General features: G+C 41.6%; 1 protein-coding gene across 1 annotated transcript in view; it reads left to right on the top strand.

The window, feature by feature from the left end:
• The window catches only part of LOC136863713 (uncharacterized), a 562,466-nt gene that overhangs the window by 381,079 nt on the left and 157,447 nt on the right, over positions 1–23,940 (top strand). The window contains exons 14-15 of the mRNA XM_068226053.1: positions 8,497–8,699; positions 17,751–17,889. Coding sequence (XP_068082154.1) covers positions 8,497–8,699; positions 17,751–17,889 — 342 coding nt within the window. The remainder of the gene's footprint in view (positions 1–8,496; positions 8,700–17,750; positions 17,890–23,940) is intronic.

Raw genomic sequence — 23,940 nt, 5'->3', positions numbered from 1 at the left:
AGCCGCAACAAGACTCGCCAAAAACCTACCGCTACTCCGTCGGTAGTTTAGGTGATAGCAGAATAATTTATCAGCTTTCCTTGCACACTAACTCAACATGTTCAATTTTTTCCTACTATTTTCGAAATTAGACTCTCTCAGCAAATGATAAATTCCAATCAAGAATTTTGGTGCGAGTATCTTAATTATTATTCGCTTTGACAGTACGTTGATGAATGATCATCTTAATAAAACACTCATTAAATATTTACGTCAGATCATCATTCCCTTTTTGAAAAATGTAAAATCAGGATTATTATTTAATCTCCTTTATTCCTCTAGTTTCCAGTTGTATAAGGACTTCATCTTTCATTACCAAAATACCTAGTCACCATCGTATAAGTCATCGTCTTTCAAAGAGACTACAGCAGGTCCATAATGAAAGGTTATCAATCTGTTGTTAAGCACGGGAGATCACGAGACTCACTTAAGCAGGATGTCTTGTTTCTGTCTTTCAATTTTCCACATTCTCGCCAAATCTATTGAGACATTTATTATAGTGTGCAAGAAGACTGATATAGATGTCCTGATATAAAAACCATATCTTCCCTCCTCTGGCACAAACTACCAATGCAAATAGTCAGCAAACCAGGAGAGCTAAAACAAGATGTGATTTCTCGTGTAAAATAACTTTTTTATATTCTTATGGTTGGTTTATGTACTAACCATACATAACTTTCTGCAGATGCTAGACTTTGCCATAGGGTAGATCTTATATAGACTAAATGAATAGGTCTATCGCAACCTCACGAACTAAGCTACTACAAGGTCAGCACAAATTAATGGACAATGTTATTAATCAATAAAACAGCGAAAGAATTCAAATTGAACACAATTAGCTCGCCTATTCCTAACTGACTGCGATGTATTACATAACACAAAAATACTACGGTCTTATAAATTTTCGAACTGCACTAAAACTAACCCTGTAATGCACTACACAATACTTAAATACACATTACAAGATTACTTTGCAAATTAAACTTTAAAGAAAATGTACTGTTTAACGTTTCCTTTCATTAGCTTCATGGACCGATGACCTAGATGTTAGGCCCCTTAAACAACAAGCATCATCATCATCATCATCATTAGCTTCATGATGATACCAATAATGCACGCGTACCAAACAGATTAGTCACAAGGGAGGAAATGATATGCTGCTAAGGCAGTATTTGAGCGGGGCTCCTATCCTTCGCTTTTGCAGTCACTATAACTAATTTATTCATAAACACGTATCTGTTTAAATAAATATAATATGATCATTAATCAAAGCGAAACTTATTTCGTTCATATTGCTTGCGCTCAGTACCACCTACAATCAAACTACTCGTAATTTACACATCTTCTATCTTGAAGGGTGCATGTTTCCGCGGTAACCAACGCTCTGCCTCTCCTCCTTCAGATCTCCTTCCAACTTTACCATGTTCCAAGCTCTCTGTGATACAGAGCAGTTGTGATCGTGCTGCCCAACCGGCGAACAACTCTTAATTTTACATCCTAGGCCCTATACGCCGCTGGAGAACTGAAAAATACGTCTTCGGACTAGGCTATTTGCATTTAGTTGATCTAGTAAGGATAAAATTCAGAAAAATCGACTGCCTATTAAATTATTATTTATGACAAAGGCGCTAAGAATAAATGTCTCAATAACTTTCGAGACTGCTTGGGAAAGTGAATGAATTATTTCAAGGTAGTCTTATGGCTCTAGGTTACTTGAATTTGGCCTTGTTTCGTACTTTACCTTTATGGAACAATGATGAATTTTACTATCCGAAATAGATAATATGATTGAGTTCTTTCTTTTATGTTATGTTCTGATTGGCAATCCATATTACTGTCAGATAATCACTATCCCACAGTATCAAAGAATGTAGAGAACAATCACGTGTTAAATACACAAATTTCACCAATTTAAGAACACATATTTCCGCTCTGTGCACTTTTTAGAGTAGGACGTACTCAGGACTTTCGGTCATTAAAGTTGTTTGGAACGATTGAGAATGTTATTTTATTTTGAAACTATATCAAAAACTCTGTTGTAATAATTCGGTGACATTTCAAATGGACTAAAATCCCTCCGCACCGTATCTTCATCTGATGTGTGTAGTGGACTTGGAGTGGACGCCATTGGATTGGAATCATCAAAGCAGATCAGAGGAGAGTGCCGGTTAGTACAAGAGTTCTTTCTAAGTGGCCACAATCCTCAGGGTTTCCGATTGCGGGCCGAATCGGTATTCCATGACATAATTACTTACTATGAATATACAAACCTGCATGACGCTTTACACACTGAGCTGCATGATAACGTTTAGTTGCTAAGGTTCACTACATCCAAACAGTTTAAATTGTGAAAGAATTATACAGCAATAGAAAAATCAAAATTAACAATATCCTGAATACAAAGTGATCAAAAGCCATCAGCCCATAGTTCGATTAAAAGATTGGTTTTCCCAACATACATAGATGAATATCATGTATTGCATACGTGGGATAATTAGGAGAAACTCGTTCCACTTAGAGGATGAGGAAACACAATCTAGTCTATTTCAATGAATGCGACACACAACGCCTAGATCACAAGAGCAATATTAGCTGCTAATGTACGAGCAGAACACTGTGCAAAAGTGACGGAAAGTTTCCCTTTTTGTGGTGCGAAAAGAATGTACTTCTGAATAGGAAGATAAGTGTTGCATTTCAAAAAAGCAGTCCTCATCAGGGTACACAAAATGACCAAAAAATATTTAATTTGCATTATGAGAAGTGAATTAAGACTAATCACTGCACTAATCGGAAAAGTCTGCTAAATTGAAAAAGCCATTCTGCGTAAGTCAGACGGCAGAACTCTGAGCCCAAGTTAGCGGGTACGATTCCGGCTCACAAGGAAAGCTCTCACACCTCTCGACGACAATCGTCACGAAACTTTCTAGGGTGAAGAAGCAAGAGACCAAAGTAGCTGATGTGAAGTGTAGCATTTCGCAATAATCTGCAACGCATAAAACAGGGCTTATGAAAAATAGGCCATACGACTATAATTTTTACAGTCATAACGACCCAAACACACTCTATCCTTGAAATACAAGACATCTAAATGCTGAGATTATGTACATCTTGAATTTTCAGATGTCATCTACACACATCATTCTACATCGTGGTAATGGGGCGTGAGAACGCAGTGCTGAAAAAAAGTTGCATCTCACACCACGAACAAATAATGCCGGCACTGGAATCACAGTCAGGATTGCTGCATGTGTCAAGAACACAAATATTGACTGTCAGCACATTACGGAACGGAAGCGGCGTGTCATGTGACACATATGCAAACGCCTTCAAAGCATAGCGAAGCACAGGCCATTACTATGGTGCACTCAACTGATAGTGTATAAAAGAATGCACTTGAAAATTAAGATCCTGTCATGCAGGTTGACGACATTTTCCTCATCATGACATAAGTACTCTTCCATGCGTGGCGAAACGTATTTTCTAGCAGCGAAAAAAATAGACGTCAAGAGGCTGACAGTACTTTGTGGCTTTAGGTGGTCTGATTTGTATGTAAAAATTAATATCCTTGTTTCCGAAGGCTTTGGTCGATAATCTTGCGTCGGTGAGACCAGAATGTGAATCCAGCAATAGAAGTGATACGCCTTTTAGTACCGGTTCTAGTGCTTCACGCATACAGAACAGTGCAATAGCTGATGACAACTTACCACTGCAGTCATATTCTACATTTGGAGGTTGGTCACTTTGTATTGTGCCGGAAACACGTTTGCCAAATTTACCACCCGCTGCCTGAAAGCAGATGCACAGTTCCTTTGTGAGGCGTCCTTACTCGGAAATGCGCATCTAAATAGCACAGAAGTGCGTAATAGACGCAGCTTTTGGACAGGAGACTTAATCATCTTTACCGGAGTCATTAATAGTTCCCTATTTGGTGTGAATTCATACCCAAATCCACTTTGATCCTTATTGAAAACCATGTCGGCATCAACTGCATGAGCAGAAATGAAGGCCGTAACTTCACGTGCAGACTCCAATTCCCTGGTCCTCGCGAAGATGTCAAGAGTAACATCACGTCTAATATCGAACCTTGTGATCTTGCATGCTGCAGTTTTTAGCGGGGTTTGGTTTACTGGCTTTAAAATTGAGAATATTCAGCACGACAGCTGCTTCTTTCGCCTACTTCCTTAAATGCCAGTCTTGAAATGCGTGTCGTATGTTACGCGTATTCCCGAAATTGGTGTACATATGATCATGAATTCGAGCATTTCTATGTTCTAACGTCCCACCTCTCTCAAGGGCCCTCACTTTCTCCAGTGATGTGTTGAATTTTCGGGCAGTTGCTTCAACGGTTTTCTTTTCAATCATGACACACTCAAATACTTTGCATTTTCTTTTCAGAAAACTGTTCGTGGGCACTTTTCCATTTCACTCTGGGGGGTGGGGGGGGGGGTGATAGTCCATAGCAACTGGAACTGGTTGCCACGTTGTATGCTTTAATCCCTGGTGTATCGCTGTCTTCAGATAAAATGTCCAACGTTCCATCACTATCACACCACAACGTCTGCCCTTCCCACATGACAGCGCCGCAACGGATATGTTGCTCCAGTACGACTCCCGGGAAATGTACCTGTTGATGTACTTTGGAAGATTGTTGTCTCCTTGGTAATTTGGGATCACCACATTCACCAGAATCTGCATCACAGTATGAGGGTGTAGGTCATTTTGCTGAGCACAAAATAGTATTCACGTATTCCACATACAGTATTCGTTAACATCGGAACAGGGCGATGCCCTGAAGAAGACTCCTGAAACAACAGTCACTGATGCACACAAGATAGGATACCTGCCAGGTATTCGCAGTGTCACACAACGACATCATGGCCCTCAGGTATAGCGTGTTTGGCACGTTCTGACTGCAAACGTTACAGTCACGCACCCTACTTCAATAGCCGTGTTTTACGGGATACGGGTGATTGCGAAATGCCACACTTCGTATAAGTTACTTTGGTCTCTTTTTTGTTTAATCCTGGAAATTTCATGACGATTGTAGTCGAGAGGTCTGAAAGTATCCCTTGTTAGTCCGTTGATATTTGGTGGTGCTCAAAGGCACCAACGTGTCATTAGATATACTGACGGGTAAAAACATTCATGCGAGACAAAATTTCGTCACCTCAGCATTTCCAGAAACAGTAGAAATAGTTACTGGGACGTAAAACCATTATTATTATTATTATTATTATTATTATTATTATTATTATTATTATTATTATTATTATTATTATTATTATTATTATTAAAAGTGAACATCTTCGGTGTGATGAACCATCCAAGATGATCAGATGTGCAACCACTCTCGAGAAACGCATACTGAATCACGACACAGTACGCATACGGCCGTCCTGAATTATTTACAATAATGAGATATTTCACTTTTGCTTTAGATGGAGTGGATTTTAAACGATTTGTTCAGTATTTCATTTTTCATTCGCTGCTCATGTTTCAAGTCAAAAGTCTGCTTTGATTATTTTTGTGAAGACCAAAGATGACCATTTTGGGAAATGTAATACCTTTATTCAGGGACAGCTACTATTGGCGTCTCCCAAAAAGAAACTTCCCTTCGTTCTTTTGTGGACAAACTTTTCCTTTTGCAGATAGTATTGCACATGTGGATTCGATGTTGTGTGAAGTTTTCAACAATATCAATAACATTGTGCTTTCCTGACCTCGAAATACGACGGGTTCCTCGTTAGCACCAAATTTGAAGATTTTTTACATGCTTTCCAAGGTGAATATTAGAAAGAACTAAGCAGTATGGATATATTGTAACTGACAGTCAGCTCAACACTACAGAATTTAAAATTGTTCTTGAGTAAAACTGATTAAAGAAATTAAAAGGTTATATCAATTATTTCTTCAGAGACATGTGCTAGTATTAACGCGAGGAAAGTTAGAAAACATATCATCCAGACCCCGATTTACAAATGGGCGGACTGGGCATTTGCCCAGGGCGCCAGTTTTTGAGGGGCGGCGGCCGGTGGATCGAGTAATTATGGCCTGCGTAATTACGTCTTAAATTCATTACACTCAAATTAATTTTGCATTCCACAAATTATTCCAAATATTTTATTAGCCTATATCAAACACTTTAAACCATTCTAACTTTAAAACCTGAATTTAATCTATTTATTTTAATTTTATGAAGGAAATGTGTCTTATTTCTAAAATGATTTACTTACATACAAACTATCAAACTGAACCAACGGCTTCTTAAATAAAAATAAAAACAGCCTGATTCTTATTTGGCTGTTACCTTTATTTGGCTTGATAAGTTTAATTATGAGAATTAATTGTATTTGCATAATGTGCTGTTTTAAAACTTATAATCTTGAAAATTGTAATATTTAATTTGTAAACAGTTTTTTTTAGAGAAACAGGAAAACAAGCAGAGAGGGGCGGGGGGGGGGGGGGAGGGCTGCTGAATATTGTTTGCCCAGGGCGCTAACTACTTGAAATCGGGGCCTGATATCATCCCGAATTACATGTTAGATCAAAGGGAGGATTGTGTAAGATACATATTTCAGATATTTTCTCTATATCTTGTTAATTATGCGCTTGTATACACGAGATGACTGGACAATTTGCGAAAGAAGGGGTGACGCTCAGTGATACAGAATGTTCCCAAAAATGTGGGAAGTAATCGGGGAGCGGATAATGCCCGTCAAAAACAGCACATAGCTTCCCTATGAATATTTGTCCTGTGGTCGATCGTTTACAAATTATGCCTCTGTATGTTATGAGATGGAATGTAGGAGATAGTGACCATTAATTTTGTATTGAAGAGGTCTGTCTCAAAATCTCCTATCATTTAATTTAAAATCTGTCATCACGAGTTTGATGATGTCTGTTCTTCCTCCAGGAACAAACTAACGTAAGATTCTCCTGCTTATAACGTCATGCAAGCTTCCCGAAAACATTCAAAGATACGCTGTTCAATAGTGGATAAGTCATCAAACTTGTGACATATGAAGGAAGTCACAGAGTCGAAGATAGTGAACAGCTTCTTTATTACCTAAGCTTGTATCTGCCTGACGTTGGCGTCAGGAAGGGCATCCGGCCGTAAAACAGGGCCAAATTCACATGTGCGACACAGTCCCGCCCCGCGACCCCACAAGTGTGGGAAAAGCGGTAGAAGAAGAAGACGATTGTAACTGCCTGACCTAATGCCCAGTGATTGGTTATCCGTAGAGATGAATGACGCACAAGAAGTTGAATCATCATCGGCCGCTGCTTGCCAGACCTATTCACCACTGTTGGCATACTTACCTTGGACTGTCTGTTAGGTCTGAACACACCAACGCGGGACGTGGGAGCGGGAACGGGATTCCTAATGTTGACATCAAACTCACGTCAGATGCCAGGCACTGCCGAAGGAAATAGTTCAGTGTTGCCTTTCACATGCACAGAATGTATGGAAGCTTGTATATGCATCTCGTGTACGGACTTGCTGAATGGCATGCGGTTAGCGCAAGATATTTTGTACGCGGAACGATTTCCGAATCGCCACCTACCAATCACGCAGACGTTTCAGATAATGGACGAGTGGCATGCGGATACCGGTCCAATCACGAAACTACGCTGGTCAGCACCATCGAACTCAATCTCTAACTTAACCCCGTCGAACTCGATCTCTAGCATAAGAGGAGCGTGCTCTCAGTTGAAGAGCGGAGCATCCTGGTGACAGCATCCGACAGTTAATGGCAACAGAAAGCGTTGTATGGAATATTCTACGGGAACAACAACTTCGCACTTATCGTCTTCAAAGTAGACAAGCTCTTACTTAAGTTGACTTACTACCTTGCTTGAAGCTTTGTACAGGGTAAGTCAGACATCTCGTCGCCATAAGACCTATCTGTGTCGGTGCGACGTAAAGCCCCTAGCAAAAAAAAAAAAAAAAAGTCAGACATAAGGTCTGCACACACCAACGCGGGACGCGGGAAGCGGAAGCGGGAGCGAAACCTACAATCCCGCGGTCGCTGTGAAGTTCGTTCTTGCCATCACACCGGAGCGGGATACAGTAGCTGGAATGGATTCGTCTGATGAGGATGTGCTTCTGCTTCTAGCAGTTGCTGAGGATGATGACCGCAGGTTCATATTGTTCTTAATTACTAATACTTTCGTTAACTTATACCAGTTATTTCTGGGGTTATTTCTGTGATCCTGGGTTGTCCGACAATAACACTGCAGACCATTCTTTCTCAAAAACATTTTAGTTTCAGGCACGAGAACAAACGCGCATGATTTCAATAGAGGGGAGCCACAATACAATGACATGTTGGCAATAAGCAGGGAATGAAAGCTGCAGATAAATCATTTTAAATTTGCGAAAAGAAAAAACAAATAACACTCGGATTTAACGGACCTTGGATTTCCGAGACTCTACTGTACGTATTTTTCTTTCAGATTTCTGGCTACTAGAGATTCCTATTCTACAATTGGCCACAGTTTCCGGGTCGGATTCACAACAGTTAGCGCTATTGTGTGAGATGTTTGCCAAGCTATTTGTGACAGAATGCAATGAATATACATGCCAGAACCATCTACCAAAACATGGATATAATCAGCTCAAGGATATTACAGAATGTGATAATTCTCAAACTGTATTGGTAGTATCGATGGAAAGCACGTTACTATAAAATGTCCTAGGTACAGTGGATCAAATTATTGTTGTTACCTGAAGAAATTATCTGTTGTGCTTTTATCCATTGTTGGTCTAGATTACAAGTTCCTATGTGTGGATATCGGAGGGTACGGAGAAAACAGTGGTGGTGGTATTTTCCAGAACTCTGTAATGGGACAACGGTGCCCTTGGTGTACCGAGAGACAAAAATCGGCTATAAGTGTTTCCCCTGAAAGGGTACTTAATGAGACCGTTTCCATACAGGCAAACAAAAGGAGACAAGCGCAAAGAAAATTACAACTATCGACTGTGTAGAGCAAGAAGGGACGTAGGAAATGCTTTCGGCATACTAGCACAGAAATGGAGAATTTATTACAGACCCATGGAAGTTAAGTGGACACAAGTAACCTTATCAACAGAACAACGTGCATTCTGCACAACTACCTGATAGAAAATTACGAAGATTTATATCCACCGGAATTAGAACTCGGAGCCTTTGAAAATGTTGACAATGATGCACGACGAGCACCCGCTGTAGCTTTCGCTGATCGTGAGAAATTTGTGGAATTCTATGGCATGCATAACAACAGTGTATAGATAGTTTTAACATACATCTTACATGTATCTGGATGTCTACGAACGGAGAAAAGTGTGCAAAAAGTCACAAAAAGACAGTGATAATTAAAGAATTGATACCGGTATATTATGCAGTTCTTTTCCTATTCACCCCACAACATATCTTTCTTCCTTACACTCTTATGGTCTTCAATTCTCATGTCGTAAAGCATTGGATGTTTCTTAATGCACTCCATCAACATTTCAGTCACCATTGCCATTGTTCACAATGAACGCGGGACGCGGGAAAACGCTGCATGCAGCGAACTGAAAATGGTCCGCTGCAATCCCGCCATGTAGACGGGAGAGTGACGCTCCGGTGTGAGTGTCTTCATATCCCGCTCTACTCATAATAGTTCGCGACGGGATCGCTCCCGTCCCCGGTTCCGCGTCCCGCGTTGGTGTATGTAGACCTATGCTCCGCAGTAGGTCAGGTTGCTACACCCAGCAGTCGCATACTCCGTAGTTCTATACAGAATACTACTCTTCTCATTATGCTCTCTCGCTCTCTTGTTGACATTGCCGGTGTGATCATTATTGTAGTTGTTGCACGAAATTTACGCGTAAGTCAGCACTGTTCGAAGGTGTTTCATAAATTTGATCACACATATACCTCCATAAGAAGTTCATGGAGTTATTTTTGGGCAGTATCCAAGACGTAACTAAAACAACACGAGATACTTCATACGTAAATTTACGATTTTTAAGTAACAACGCAATTTATGCTCAGATGGGTGTTACCTGTACAGCAACCTACTCAGAAAGCATAGCGACTGGCTTGGTCATCCAGTTGCAGGCTCTGACTTGTGTGCCGTTTGAACAGTTACCAGTGCAGATTACGTTCAATATTCCCATCCACTTCAACATGATGTAGGCCCACTGCGTGTGCCTCAGCTCTAGTACTGGTACGAGATTCTGCAAGCCTCAGCTCTAGTACTGGTATGAGATTCTGCAAGCAACAGCTCCTCTCACCATATTCACTTCCTCCGGATCCCAATGGACAAGTTGCCACATGAAGAGTACCATGCTGGCCTAGTCTCTTTTCTGAATTCCAAAACGCTGAGTGGCTCAGACGGTTAGGCACTGGCCTTCTGACCCCAACTTGGCAGGTTCGTTCCTGGCTCAGTCCGGTGGTATTTGAAGGTGCTCAAATACGTCTGCCTCGTGTCGGTAGATTTTCTGGCACGTAAAAGAACTCCTGCGGGACAAAATTCCGGCACCTCGGCGTCTCCAAAAACCGTAAAAGTTTAGTTAGTGGGACGTAAAGCCAATATCATTATTATTGAATTCCAGAATATACTGCGATCTGGATGTCGTCTGTCTGGATACTGCCGCGCAATCGCGCATAACGCGCAGTAGCTTGTGGTTAATAGCCGCGGCAGTCTCCAGATATAAGCAGCATATACACACGTCCGCCATTTCTATAATGTGGCCGTTCCATTTCACTAGGTTAAATGTTTACGCGTACCGAGCTCGATAGCTGCAGTCGCTTAAGTGCGGCCAGTATCCAGTAATCGGGAGATAGTGGGTTGGAGCCCCACGGTCGGCAGCCCTGAAGATGGTTTTCCGTGGTTTCCCATTTTCACACCAGGCAAATGCCGGGGCTGTACCTTAATTAAGGCCACGGCCGCTTCCTTCCATTTCCTAGGCCTTTCCTCTGCCATCGTCGCCATAAGACATATCTGTGTCGGTGCGACGTAAAGCAAATAGCAAAATGTTTACGCACTAAAAGAGTTTGTACCCTCAGCAATGCACAGAGTGCTCACGCGGCATTTCAACAATTTTTTCCTGGTCAGTCTGCAGCCCTGAAACATTTCGAGCGTCACAATGAAAGCTCCTGCCACTGCGGAGCATGTATGTGAATCCCCAGGTACGTGGTTTCTACATGTGTGTGATCGTGATCAGCACGTTTTAGCCTCTATGTTGTTTACTTATTAGGCTGACATGACGAGGGATAAAATACAGATTTTTTTTACCATTTGTTTTACGCCGCACCGACACAGACAGGTCTTATCGAGACGATAGGATAGGAAAGTTCTAGGAGTGGGAAGGAAGCGGCCTGGCCTTTATTAAGGTACAGCCCCAGCATTTGCCTGGTGTGAAAATGGGGAACCACGGAAAATTATCTTCAGGGCTGCCGACAGTGGGGTTCGAACCCATTATCTCCCGGATGCAAGTTCACAGCTGCGCAGCCCTAACCGCACGGCCAACTCGCCCGGTATAAAGATCACTGGACCGACAAGAATCCATACACTAGTGTGTTGTTACGCCATCGGCAACAACTCGATAGCAATGACTGGGCAGGAATAGTTGACGGCGCTGGACAGTTCAGTCGAACTGTTATTTCCTGTGACAGTATGTAACTGAGGCGTTCGAGAATATTCCGCTGGATCTGGTATGTCATATACTGTATGGTTCATGCATAATGGGGCACCATTACATTTCAGTAGAGTGGTCAAAGACTATCTGGATGAGCGGTTTTCACACGAGTATACAGGGTGTGGGTGACCAACAGCCTGGCCTGCATGCTCCCTGGACCACAATGCACTAAACTATTCCCTGTGGGGGTCATATCAAGCTCATTGTTTATGCGACACCCGTTACGGACATTGCATTGCCTCGCCAGCGTGTAGAAGAAGGTTGCCATCAAATGCATGTGGACATTTTGAGTACAGCTTGCAGAGTGGCGTATCATTGCTGGTACACAAAGACGACTACAGATACTCGAAGTGAGATGTAGGGCTATTACTAATAATTCCAGTACAGTTTTTGAACAAATAGTACGTATGCTCATGGGGACGCTTTGTGTTGTTCTGAGATGCGCTATTCACGTCCCAGTTATTTCCCGTATTTTGGGAACACACTGCATTGTATTAAACGGCTACTTATATGAAAAATATGGATAGTTTGACCTAATCATACACTTTACTCTCACAATTGCAATTCCTTTACTGATGTTCTAAGTGGTGGACTAGCATGTACCAAAGGTTTACTCGTTGTCCTCTTTTAGGAGAGCTACTTTATTGATTAGAGGATCATCAATGAAGAAGATGCATTCTTCTCATTGTATTCAGCTTATATAAAATCATGTCACATCAAGTATTGCTGCCTGCCTATTAGTGTAGAGAATGGTTTCCTTCCCCCATAGCCAATCGGGCTAAGAAATTTATTTTTATAGCATTGAGAAGCCAAAGGTGACATAATCGAATTCGAGATTCGGCTGTTATTTTCAGAGTGTTTTTCCCTGGGAATATTCCACTATCGTTTCTGAAAAATGTTAGGATACCACCTTCTTTCATGATCTGGGGCCGATCTCAATCCTAAATTAAAATTACTACATTTACACACACTGCTGTCCGCAAGTACCACATAATTCAGTACACTCACACATTCACGGGCCTAATAATCAAAAATATGTCTACTCCACAAAATTTCTAACTATGCCACTGTGTACCCCCAGTAATTTGCCAACCAAGAACCGGGTAGTAGCCACCGTGGAGACTAGAGGTTCATAAAGGCTGAACAATTACCGAGTTGAATTTATCAGGCACACAATCAGACGTTTGCTACACAACCTTCGGTAATATGCTGACATATAAAATTTCTCATGCTCCTTCTAGTGAGACTTCTGTTTGAAGCCCTTTAATACAGGAATCCACAAGTAAATACAGCATACAAAATGGTGTTATTCGGGGAGTACTGGTATGTAAAGCGAGAGATAAATTCTGATGGTGTTAGCCAGTTGAAATCCACCATCGAATATATGTGTAAGTTTACTGTGAACAGTTCCTAGCCAAAAGGCAGACGTACGAGGAAGTAAATAAGTTCACAAACGGTGCGACAAAATTAAAGACACGCTGAGAACTGGCAGATCAAATTGGAACAGGACAGCACATTACTTCGTGTAAGGAGTAAAATGGTAAAAGAGTAGTCAGGTTACGAACCCACGATACTATCGGCACCATGTTAAACTACCGAATATGCAAAATGTATTTTTCATTTTTGACACTTCCCAGTGTTGTTGTGGGTCACATACCTCATGAAAAATTGTTGAATCTATAGCTGTTATTGAAGGGCTACAATGAACCCTTGCGACTGACGAATATCAGGGTTTTTTTTAAGTTGCCATGGTAAAGTAGCGAATATGACATATTCGCAAATTTTTTTACGTTGCTATTTTAATTGTACTATTCACTTTTGACGTGCAACAAAGTAACGAATAGGCCACATTAGTGCACTTGTCGTAGTCGTTTTGCTTCTGATTACGAAGGTCTTGCTGAAAACTAACCATCATGCCACAAAAACCAGTCACAGTGTCGTTTCAGTTGATTCCAACGAAACGGGGCTGAATTCACCTTTCGTCTCTTAACACTCTGTCAATTATGTATGCATTTTCCTTCTTAAACCATTTGTGAAGGTATTGTGAACATCCTACAAACTTTATTCAGGAAATGCCTATAATGTTGTGACGCCTTTATCACAGTCACTCAGGTCTTTGAAATAGTCCGTATATCTTTTGATCAACATGTGGAATACGCATTCATAATGAAATGTGGCTATCCAATAGATCCCTATTATGAACATCACCCATTACTACGTAGTAAGTGACACCATTTCGTTCAATCATTAGTCCGTGTATTTTGAACCTGTGTGTAATTTGGACATCTACGAAATGTGGTATTTACAAGTTTGGACACCCCTTGCCTCGGGTATGGTTAGAAAGATGCCTGAGGGTAACTTTCATCTTTCAAGTAGTTTTTCTCTATCATTCAAGGTCGAGGGGGAAAGAAGAAAAGAAATGTATTGATCACATTCTTTATTATTATTATTATTATTATTATTATTATTATTATTATTATTATTATTATTATTATTATTATTATTATTATTATTATTACAGTATATTGGCGTTACGTCCCAAAAACAAAACAAAACCCCATGGCACTACAGCCCTTGAAGGGCCTTGGCCTACCAAGCGACCCCTGCTCAGCCCGAAGGCCTGCAGATTACGAGATGTCGTGTGGTCAACACGACGAATACTCTCGGCCGTAATTCTTGGCTTTCTAGACCGGGGCCGCTATCTCAGCGCCAGATAGCTCCTCAATTCTAATCACGTAGGCTGAGTGGACCTCGAACCAGTTTTCAGGTCCAGGTGAAAATCCCTGACCTGGCTCGGAATCGAACCTCCGGGTAAGAGGCAGACACGCTATCCCTACACCACGGGCTTTACGTCCCACTAACTACTTTTACGGTTTTCAGAGACGCCGAGGTGCCGGAATTTAGTCCCACAGGAGTTCATTTACATGCAGTAAATCTACCGACACGATGCTGACATATTTGAGAACCTTCAAATACCAGCGGACTGAGCCAGGATCGAACTTGCCAAGTTGGGGTCAGAAGGTCAGTGGCTCAAATTTCTGAGGCACTCAGCCCAACGATCACATTCCTCAAAATGCACCCTGCGCTCAGATTGTGTGCATAGAAGTTGGTGTTGAAAAACACAAGGGTGTTTTACACGTTCAAAAATTACTAAAAAATATTAAGATTAGTTCAGCTTAAGTTAGGTTGACCTATTTAATATAGTTTTTAATTTACTTTTATTTCATTGTGAACTTGGCACGGCATGTAATTTGGACTGCTCGAGGGTGGGAACTTTGGACTGACAAAACTATTTACTTACTGAATTTATATCCCATTGTACTTGTTTTATTAACTGGTTTACAATTCAGTTTTTTCTTTTCCTCAGAGGAAATCCATGCCTTACGATGCACAATGTGTTCAAATGTCATTTTTCTGTATGTTTGGTACGGATGATGTAATTTCAATTAATCAATCAATCAGTCATCAATAATCTGCAATTAAGGCTATCGCCCAAGTGTCACATCCCCTATCAATCGTTTACCTAGATTTTTCATAAGCGTTTTCAAAGAACTTGGAAATTTATCGAACATTTCCCTCGATAACTTATTCCAATCTCTTACTCCTCGCCCTATAAATGAATATTTGCCCAAATTTGTCCTCTTGAATTCCAGGTTTATTTTCATATTATGATCTTTTCTACTTTTAAAAGCTCCAACAAAGCTTATTCGTCTATTAATGTCATTCCACGCCATCTCTCTACTGACAGCTCGAAACATACCACATGGTCGAGCATGTCGTCTCCTTACTCCCAAGTCTTCCCAGCCCAATATTGTCAACATTTTCCTAATACTATTCCTTTGTCGGAAATCACCCAGAACAAATCGTACTGCTTTCCTTTGGATCGTTTCCAGTTCTCGCATCAAGTATTCCTGGTGTGGGTCTCATACACTGGAACCACATTCTAACTGAGGTCTTACCAGAGACTTATATGCCCTCTCCTTTACATCCTTCCTACAACCCCTAAATACTCTCACAACCGTGTGAAGAGATCTGTAACCTTTCTTAACAGCCTCGTTAATATGATTACCCCAATGAAGATCATTCATTATATTAACGCCTAGGTACTTACAATGTTCCCCATGAGGTACTATAACCCCCATCAACACAGTAATTAAAATTGAGAGGAATTTTACTCTTGCTGAAACTTACAGCCTGACTTTTCATCCCATTTACCATCACACCATTATCCGCTCTCCATCTCACACTAGGTCCCCCTGCAGTCGTTCACAGTCCTGCAACTCATCTACTACTCTATACCGAATAACATCATCCGCAAATAGCCTTATCTGTGATTCAGGTTCGTAACTCAAATCATTTATATATAAGAAAACATAAACGTCGAATAATCGTGCCCTGCGGTACCCCCTGTTAATCATGAGAGGATCAGATAACGCTTTCACCTACTCTAATTCTATGAGCTATTTTCTTTGCGCAGAAAAATTGGTTCAAATTTGGAGCTATACCGGTACTTTCCTTAAAGTTTTGGTGGGGGTGGTAGATAAGTTGGTCTAGAAAGCCACCCCTTAATCTGCAGGCCTCTGTGCTGAGCAGTGGTCACTTGGCAGGCCACATCCATCAGGGCTGTAACGCCATGGGGTGGGGTTTGGTGTATGGTAGATGAAAGTAGGTATTTATGCATCTTGGCAACAAGTACATGAAGATCAGTTGCGATCTCGCCTTTTGTGGTTCTCGTATTTGCCCAGAAATCAATCATGAATATTCATGTTATTGTGTAGCATATGGGAAGTGACATTCAGGCCTATATACACTACAGTGTTCACTAATTATGTATGAATGAAGTTTTGTCAAAAGAAATCATTTATAATGCATTAAAAATGTTCTAATGTAAATGTTCAAATTACATAACATTTCGGTCCAAGATACACGACATCAGTCGATATTACGTAATTATAAACTCATTTTGCAACTAGCATTTTATACTTGAAAAGGTATGAAAATTACAATAAACAATATATTTAAACAATTTAAGAAAATCACTTATATGTTCACCATAAGAAGTCAATTGTTTCATAAAAAGAACTATAGCATTTCTGCAACAGTTAGTGGTGTTATGCCCGCTCAAAGTTAAGAGATCCAAATCTTCGGATCTCCCCTATATAAGTTCAGATATATAGCTGGTCGGTCGCAATCATTTCCACGCGATCTTATATCGTATGTAAAAATATGCAACTAGACTATTAACAATTTACCTATGTATAGATAGTAACAACTCTATCTAAAGCCTATAACGATTAAAATCGGATTCCCTGTCATATGTGGTCCGAATTTTCATTAGTGTGTGCTTCTTGTAGATTAATGCATGGAAGCTGCTTGTTGTGATTTTCTGACACGCCATAATATTATTATTATTATTATTATTATTATTATTATTATTATTATTATTATTATTACTTACATGAACTTTGTTGATAAGCATGTTTTGAAAATTATATATACACTGATTATTTTTGTGTGAAAATGCCAATGGTTTCTAAATACAATTACAAGAAATACCAAAGCGAAAAGACAAGTATTAGGTTAGCCTTCTTCATCTAGGTTTAATTGGGCTTGCTCTTGATCTCCATTCGAGAACAGACTAGCAGTATGTTGAGAAGACCGTCATTCCCCACACCTGAATGCACCACATCCCTCGTTAAGTTAGCAACATCATTAAGTATGTGAGTGTAAAAAGGGTGTTAGATGTAAGTGCACAGGTTTGTGAGTGGAGTTTTTTCACTGAGTTGTTTGTGACACGGCACACTTCACCTTCGAAATACATCACTAGTGTGCATGTATTGTGTGCAGCAATTAAAACTGGAATATCACAGTGTGTCTTTAATCAATAAACTAATGTTTCAAAGAATGGGAATCATTCTTTACATTGTCTACATTGTATTTTGTCAATGTCCTTATAAAAGGTTTTATTATGTTAGCAGTTATACTACAGTGTAACAAGATAATATTCGTCACTTTGAATGAATAATGACATTTGATTTTCGAGATTTTTACATTAAGTAAAGCACTGGGATTATTTAACCACTCATGTTTCTCAAATATTTACTCCGTGTACCTTGTTGCAGCAGTGAGGAGCCAAGTAGAGCCAGTATTCTGGACAGAAGAGGGACGTTATTTAGCAGCATGTAAGTGAACCGAGTTCTTTACATCCTACCTCATGAAAGCTACTTTGTGGCACATTGAAATGGATTTTCCATTGCCTTTTCTGGGCCAGATATAAATCCGATTGTAAAACTACACAGTAGCAGGCCTACTTCAAAATACAGTATGTTCATTATAAGATGCTTTAACTTACAAAATCTAACCTTGTTTTTGCTCGAATTTATTTTGCTCGATATTATTATTATTATTATTATTATTATTATTATTATTATTATTATTATTTCTTAATCTGCTTACCCTCCAGGGTTGGTTTTTCCCTCGGACTCAGCGAGGGATCTCGCCTCTACCGCCTCAAGGGCAGTGTCCTGGAGCGTGAGACATTGAGTCGGGGGATACAACTGGGGAGAATGACCAGTACCTCGCCCAGGCGGCCTCACCTGCTATGCTGAACAGGGGCCTTGCGGGGGGATGGGAATATTGGAAGGGATAGAGAAGGAAGAGGGAAGGAAGTGGCCGTGGCCTTAAGTTAGGTACCACCCCGGCATTTGCCTGGAGGAGAAGTGGGAAACCATGGAAAACCACTTACAGGATGGCTGAGGTGAGAATCGAACCCACTTCTACTCAGTTGACCTCCCGAGGCTGAGTGGACCCCGTTCCAGCCCTCGTACCACTTTTCAAATTTCGTGGCAGAACCGGGAATCGATCCCGGGCCTCCGGGGGTGGCAGCTAATGACACTAACCACTACACCACAGAGGAGGACATTATTATTATTATTATTATTATTATTATTATTATTATTATTATTACATACTTTCCCACTAATTGCTAGTGGCCAGTTACAATGAGCAAGTTGCATGCGTTGTCACCAATAATCATCTGATTCTTTCTATTAGTTCATGGCTGGATTTGTTAATATATATTCGTACATAAAGTAGTTAACCTCACGCTATTTAGTGATGATGTTTTCATACTATGCAGCATGTCCTTGGTCTTGCTGCTCTTTGCAGTACAGGTACAGCTCTCCTATAGGTCAAGTTGTGTACCTGTCGAGGTATTTCTACTAATTTCTACTCTTCCACTTTTCAGTCGTATCCTTTTCAATATTCTCTTGTTGTTCTGCACCATATTATGAGACATATTTTCCTCCTTTAGCACTAATATGATGTTCAGCCTGTTACTTAAAACAATTTATGTTTTTATTTCAATTGAGTTAACAGTTACCATAGGCTACCATGTGGAGTTTATAAGCGCACCGAACAAAACATTAATCACTCTCTGGAGACATCGCTATAATACCGATTAACATCGCCTCCAGCTTCGACAACCGCCTTGATTTGGCAAGGAAAGAAGTTCAGGGTTCTGCTGGTATGTCATATTCAGTTGTAGCCACTCGCTGATGCGTTTCACCCACTGTTCCAAATACTCCCACACATTTTTATGGGATATAGCGGGCCAGTTGACGTGTGGCAGGGTGTCGGAGTGTTCGTCAAACCAGCCACGTTTCGTGCAACACTATGAACACAGCTGTTGCCATCTTTGAAAATGCGAGTGTCCACAGCATAATCATCATGAAGATGTTGGAATAAAGAGCAACACTTATTCACCGAGAATGTTGAAATAAACATCCGGGTTCATGTTCACGGTGACCTGAATGAGTGGGCCCTAGTCACCGTGCGAGAAACACTCCTAAAACATCACAGAACCACCTCCTGTCTGAACTACAACCTTCACACACTGCGGGTTAAACCCCTCATTGGGCCGCCTGTGAACACGATGCCCGGCATCATTTGAAAATAGGCAATATCGTGACTCGCTGGACGCCTCCAGTCGGCTACCGTCCGTCTTCGGTGTTGTTTAGCCCATCGAAAACGTTCAACTTTATGTGCCGCTGTGAGCAATAGCCCCTTAGGAGGTGCCCGACTCCGAATGTTCATTGCATGCAGTTCCTTTCGCAATGTTCGCTCGGAAACTAGTTGGGATGGACTTTCTTTCACTACTTACTTACTTTACTCGTTTTCATTCCCCACCCTGAAGGGGTGGGGCGGGCCACCTAGAGGGTGACGCCCTCGCTCTGGCCAAGAGTTGCGAGCGGGTTGGGGACGTTTGATGGATGACGGAGGTGGGTAGAAGGATGTGAGAAATAGAGGAGATGGTAGAGAGTTGGGCCTCTTTACTGAGCTTTATTGAATGTGCATTTCCAAAAGTTACAGAGAAGAATTTATAAACATAAACAATGTTTTCATTATTAGATCATTTTAAAGAGTATAAGGTTTTTAATTTTTTTAATTATTTTTTATTTTTTTATTTTATTTTTTTCCTTTTTCATCCTACGCCTGATGCTATACAAAATATTGTGCTATAAATACATCTAAGAATAAGGACGTTTGCAATACAAGAATTCGGTGGTTCTACTAGCATGCCGTTCTGAAGTGATTCTGGATCTTGTGCATTACAATGCGTCATTAAGATGTGATGCTTTTGTCCATTTCTTGATGCTGAGAGGAGGTTGAGGGAATTTATACGAGAGTTTCTAAGGGTGTTTCATTCACTTACAGCAGCAATTCTTGTCGGATTTAAAACCGCGTTTCATTTACAAGGCCTGACACTGATATCCGGTCCCCTGTCGGTTGGAATCTTATATGACCGCAATTGTTACGCGGTGTTTCAAGGCCGCGAGTGGTACACCATTCCCAGCCGACACGTTGAACCGTCTGCATTGATACGTAAACAATTCGGGCAACTTCATTCACTGTATGGTCATGGGCACCTCCAAACACGATAGCCCCCTTTTACCAGTCTGCCACGTCTTTGCTTCGACCCATCTTGATACACTCTTTCCGTACAACATACTGGCACGCACGCACACGCACACACACACACACACACACACACGAACACCAACCACTTCATTGCCATGGTCCTATGTCAGCGTGAAGAGTCACATGACTGACTGGCACCAGTGCAACACCACCTATACATCGCTCCGAAGCGACCAGTGTGCTTTCCCAAGAGAGTGACTAATTCTTTGTACGGTGTGCTTCCTTACAAGCGCTATTATTTCAACAGAGAGTTTCACTGTCTAATTTCTGATGTTTGCTTGTACAATCTTGACAAAGTCAATATGGCACAATGTACAGCCTATGCTGGAACCTGATACTCTTTTATTTCAGCTACCATACTCCATATAATATTTGCACATTCTGCAGCAGTTGAACATGTACACTGACTGAGCAAATGCAACACCAAGAAGGAGTGGTCAGAACTTTATACCAATTGCAGGGTAGACTGACGTCACTGAGGTATGCTCATGATGTGAAATGCGCCGCTGTGTTGCGCACGTAGCGAACGATAAATGGGACACGGCGTTGGCGAATGGCCCACTTCGTACCGTGATTTCTCAGCCGACAGTCATTGTAGAACGTGTTGTCGTGTGCCACAGGACACGTGTATAGCTAAGAATGCCAGGCCGCCGTCAACGGAGGCATTTCCAGCAGACAGACGACTTTACGAGGGGTATGGTGATCGGGCTGAGAAGGGCAGGTTGGTCGCTTCGTCAAATCGCAGCCGATACCCATAGGGATGTGTCCACGGTGCAGCGCCTGTGGCGAAGATGGTTGGCGCAGGGACATGTGGCACGTGCGAGGGGTCCAGGCGCAGCCCGAGTGACGTCAGCACGCGAGGATCGGCGCATCCGCCGCCAAGCGGTGGCAGCCCCGCACGCCACGTCAACCGCCATTCTTCAGCATGTGCAAGACACCCTGGCTGTTCCAATATCGACCAGAACAATTTCCCGTCGATTGGTTGAAGGAGGCCTGCACTCCCGGCGTCCGCTCAGAAGACTACCATTGACTCCACAGCATAGACGTGCACGCCTGGCATGGTGCCGGGCTAGAGCGACTTGGATGAGGGAATGGCGGAACGTCGTGTTCTCTGATGAGTCACGCTTCTGTTCTGTCAGTGATAGTCACCGCAGACGAGTGTGGCGTCGGTGTGGAGAAAGGTCAAATCCGGCAGTAACTGTGGAGCCCCCTACCGCTAGACAACGCGGCATCATGGTTTGGGGCGCTATTGCGTATGATTCCACGTCACCTCTAGTGCGTATTCAAGGCACGTTAAATGCCCACCGCTACGTGCAGCATGTGCTGCGGCCGGTGGCACTCCCGTACCTTCAGGGGCTGCCCAATGCTCTGTTTCAGCAGGATAATGCCCGCCCACACACTGCTCGCATCTCCCAACAGGCTCTACGAGGTGTACAGATGCTTCCGTGGCCAGCGTACTCTCCGGATCTCTCACCAATCGAACACGTGTGGGATCTCATTGGACGCCGTTTGCAAACTCTACCCCAGCCTCGTACGGACGACCAACTGTGACAAATGGTTGACAGAGAATGGAGAACCATCCCTCAGGACACCATCCGCACTCTTATTGACTCTGTACCTCGACGTGTTTCTGCGTGCATCGCCGCTCGCGGTGGTCCTACATCCTACTGAGTCGATGCCGTGCGCATTGTGTAACCTGCATATCGGTTTGAAATAAACATCAATTATTCGTCCGTGCCGTCTCTGTTTTTTCCCCAACTTTCATCCCTTTCGAACCACTCCTTCTTGGTGTTGCATTTGCTCTGTCAGTCAGTGTACGTAGCGAATGCAGAAAGTACTTTTCATTCCTAAATATTGCCATCGCAGCACTAGGATCAAAATTATTTGAATTCATAACGAGTTCCCTCATTAATTATAAAGCTGCATGAAACAGTTAGACTATGGTGGGAGTCGTCATTGGTGAAACAATTAGTTCGTAGTTTCTTGTACGCAAGGAGTGTGAAACGGGACGATTATCATTATCAACTTTATGAAGTGCTTGGAGTAAATTTTACGAGTGATTCAATAGTAAGGAGGCAGGTTGCACATTTTACGAAAGGACACGAATGTATAGAGAAGGACCAGAGAAGTGACCGACCGTTTGTGGTCAATAACGACTTGGTGCGTGCAGTCGAAGAGAAATTCGATGCGAACAGATACCTCACAACTTTGACTCAGTCCATGCATTTCCCACAAATAACGCTGCCAGTTCCCTACCAATTATTGTAAAACCATATCACCTGGAATGTTGCGAAGATTTGCTTACGTTTGGTGACGAGAATACTTACCGGAGAACAGAGAATTTTTTTTCAGTGCGCTGATTGTTTATCCGATACAATGAGCAAATTGGAGAGTTTTTCCACCAAAGAGGAACAAGCGATGAGATATGGATGTCCCATGACTCCTCGATCAAAGTAGTAGTCCTTCATGAAGTAGAGACGTATATGAGCACCAGGGCAAGATTCAATTGCAGCCTTTTAACATGCAAAATGATGTACATATTTCTTTTGGGACAACGAAGATTTTTTTTTGTTAAATCCTTACCTGTAGATTCTATAATCAACAAAGGTGTCTCTTGCAATACACTAAGGCAACTGCATTGTGCGATGTTAAACGAGAGACGTAGCTTGACAGTTGGTGGTTTTTAGGGCAATACCCGACCCCACAATGCCAGAACAGCTGAAGTTCGCTTTACAGCATTTGATAGGAAGAAACTCATTGTACTACTTTTCTTCTCCCCTCTTCCTTATCCAACAGTATAACTTGGTGCAAAGAGGACTTCATGTGTTTCTCCGACTGAGAAGGTATTTCTCGACCAGTGTTATCATTATTGTAACGATGCTGAAGAAGCCACGAGGACATGGATTCTATCACAGTCAACATCATTTTAAGTGGCGGGGATAATAAACAGGTTCCCCACTATTAAATATCGTAATATTAATAGTATAAATGAAAATGTAAGGTATAAGGAATTAAAATGACGTAAAATCGTCCAAAAATACATTCTACTTTTAAAGGTCAAGCACAACTTACTTTCCGGATACGCCTCCTATTTATAAAACTTCCTTGTTTGGAGAACTTGACTTTTGGTTGCCCTTCAAATACTTTTGTTCCTCTAAACTGGTGTCCACGCGTATGCAGCTAAATACGATATCATGATCGATATGGTACTGTAAATAAATGAACTTTTTAGTCAGCCAATGCTTTAAATTGCT

The sequence above is a fragment of the Anabrus simplex genome, chromosome 2 (assembly GCF_040414725.1).
Source record: "Anabrus simplex isolate iqAnaSimp1 chromosome 2, ASM4041472v1, whole genome shotgun sequence".
NCBI lineage: Eukaryota > Metazoa > Arthropoda > Insecta > Orthoptera > Tettigoniidae > Anabrus > Anabrus simplex.
Note: the sequence above shows the minus strand (reverse complement) of the source record. Positions and strands in the feature narration are given on the sequence as shown.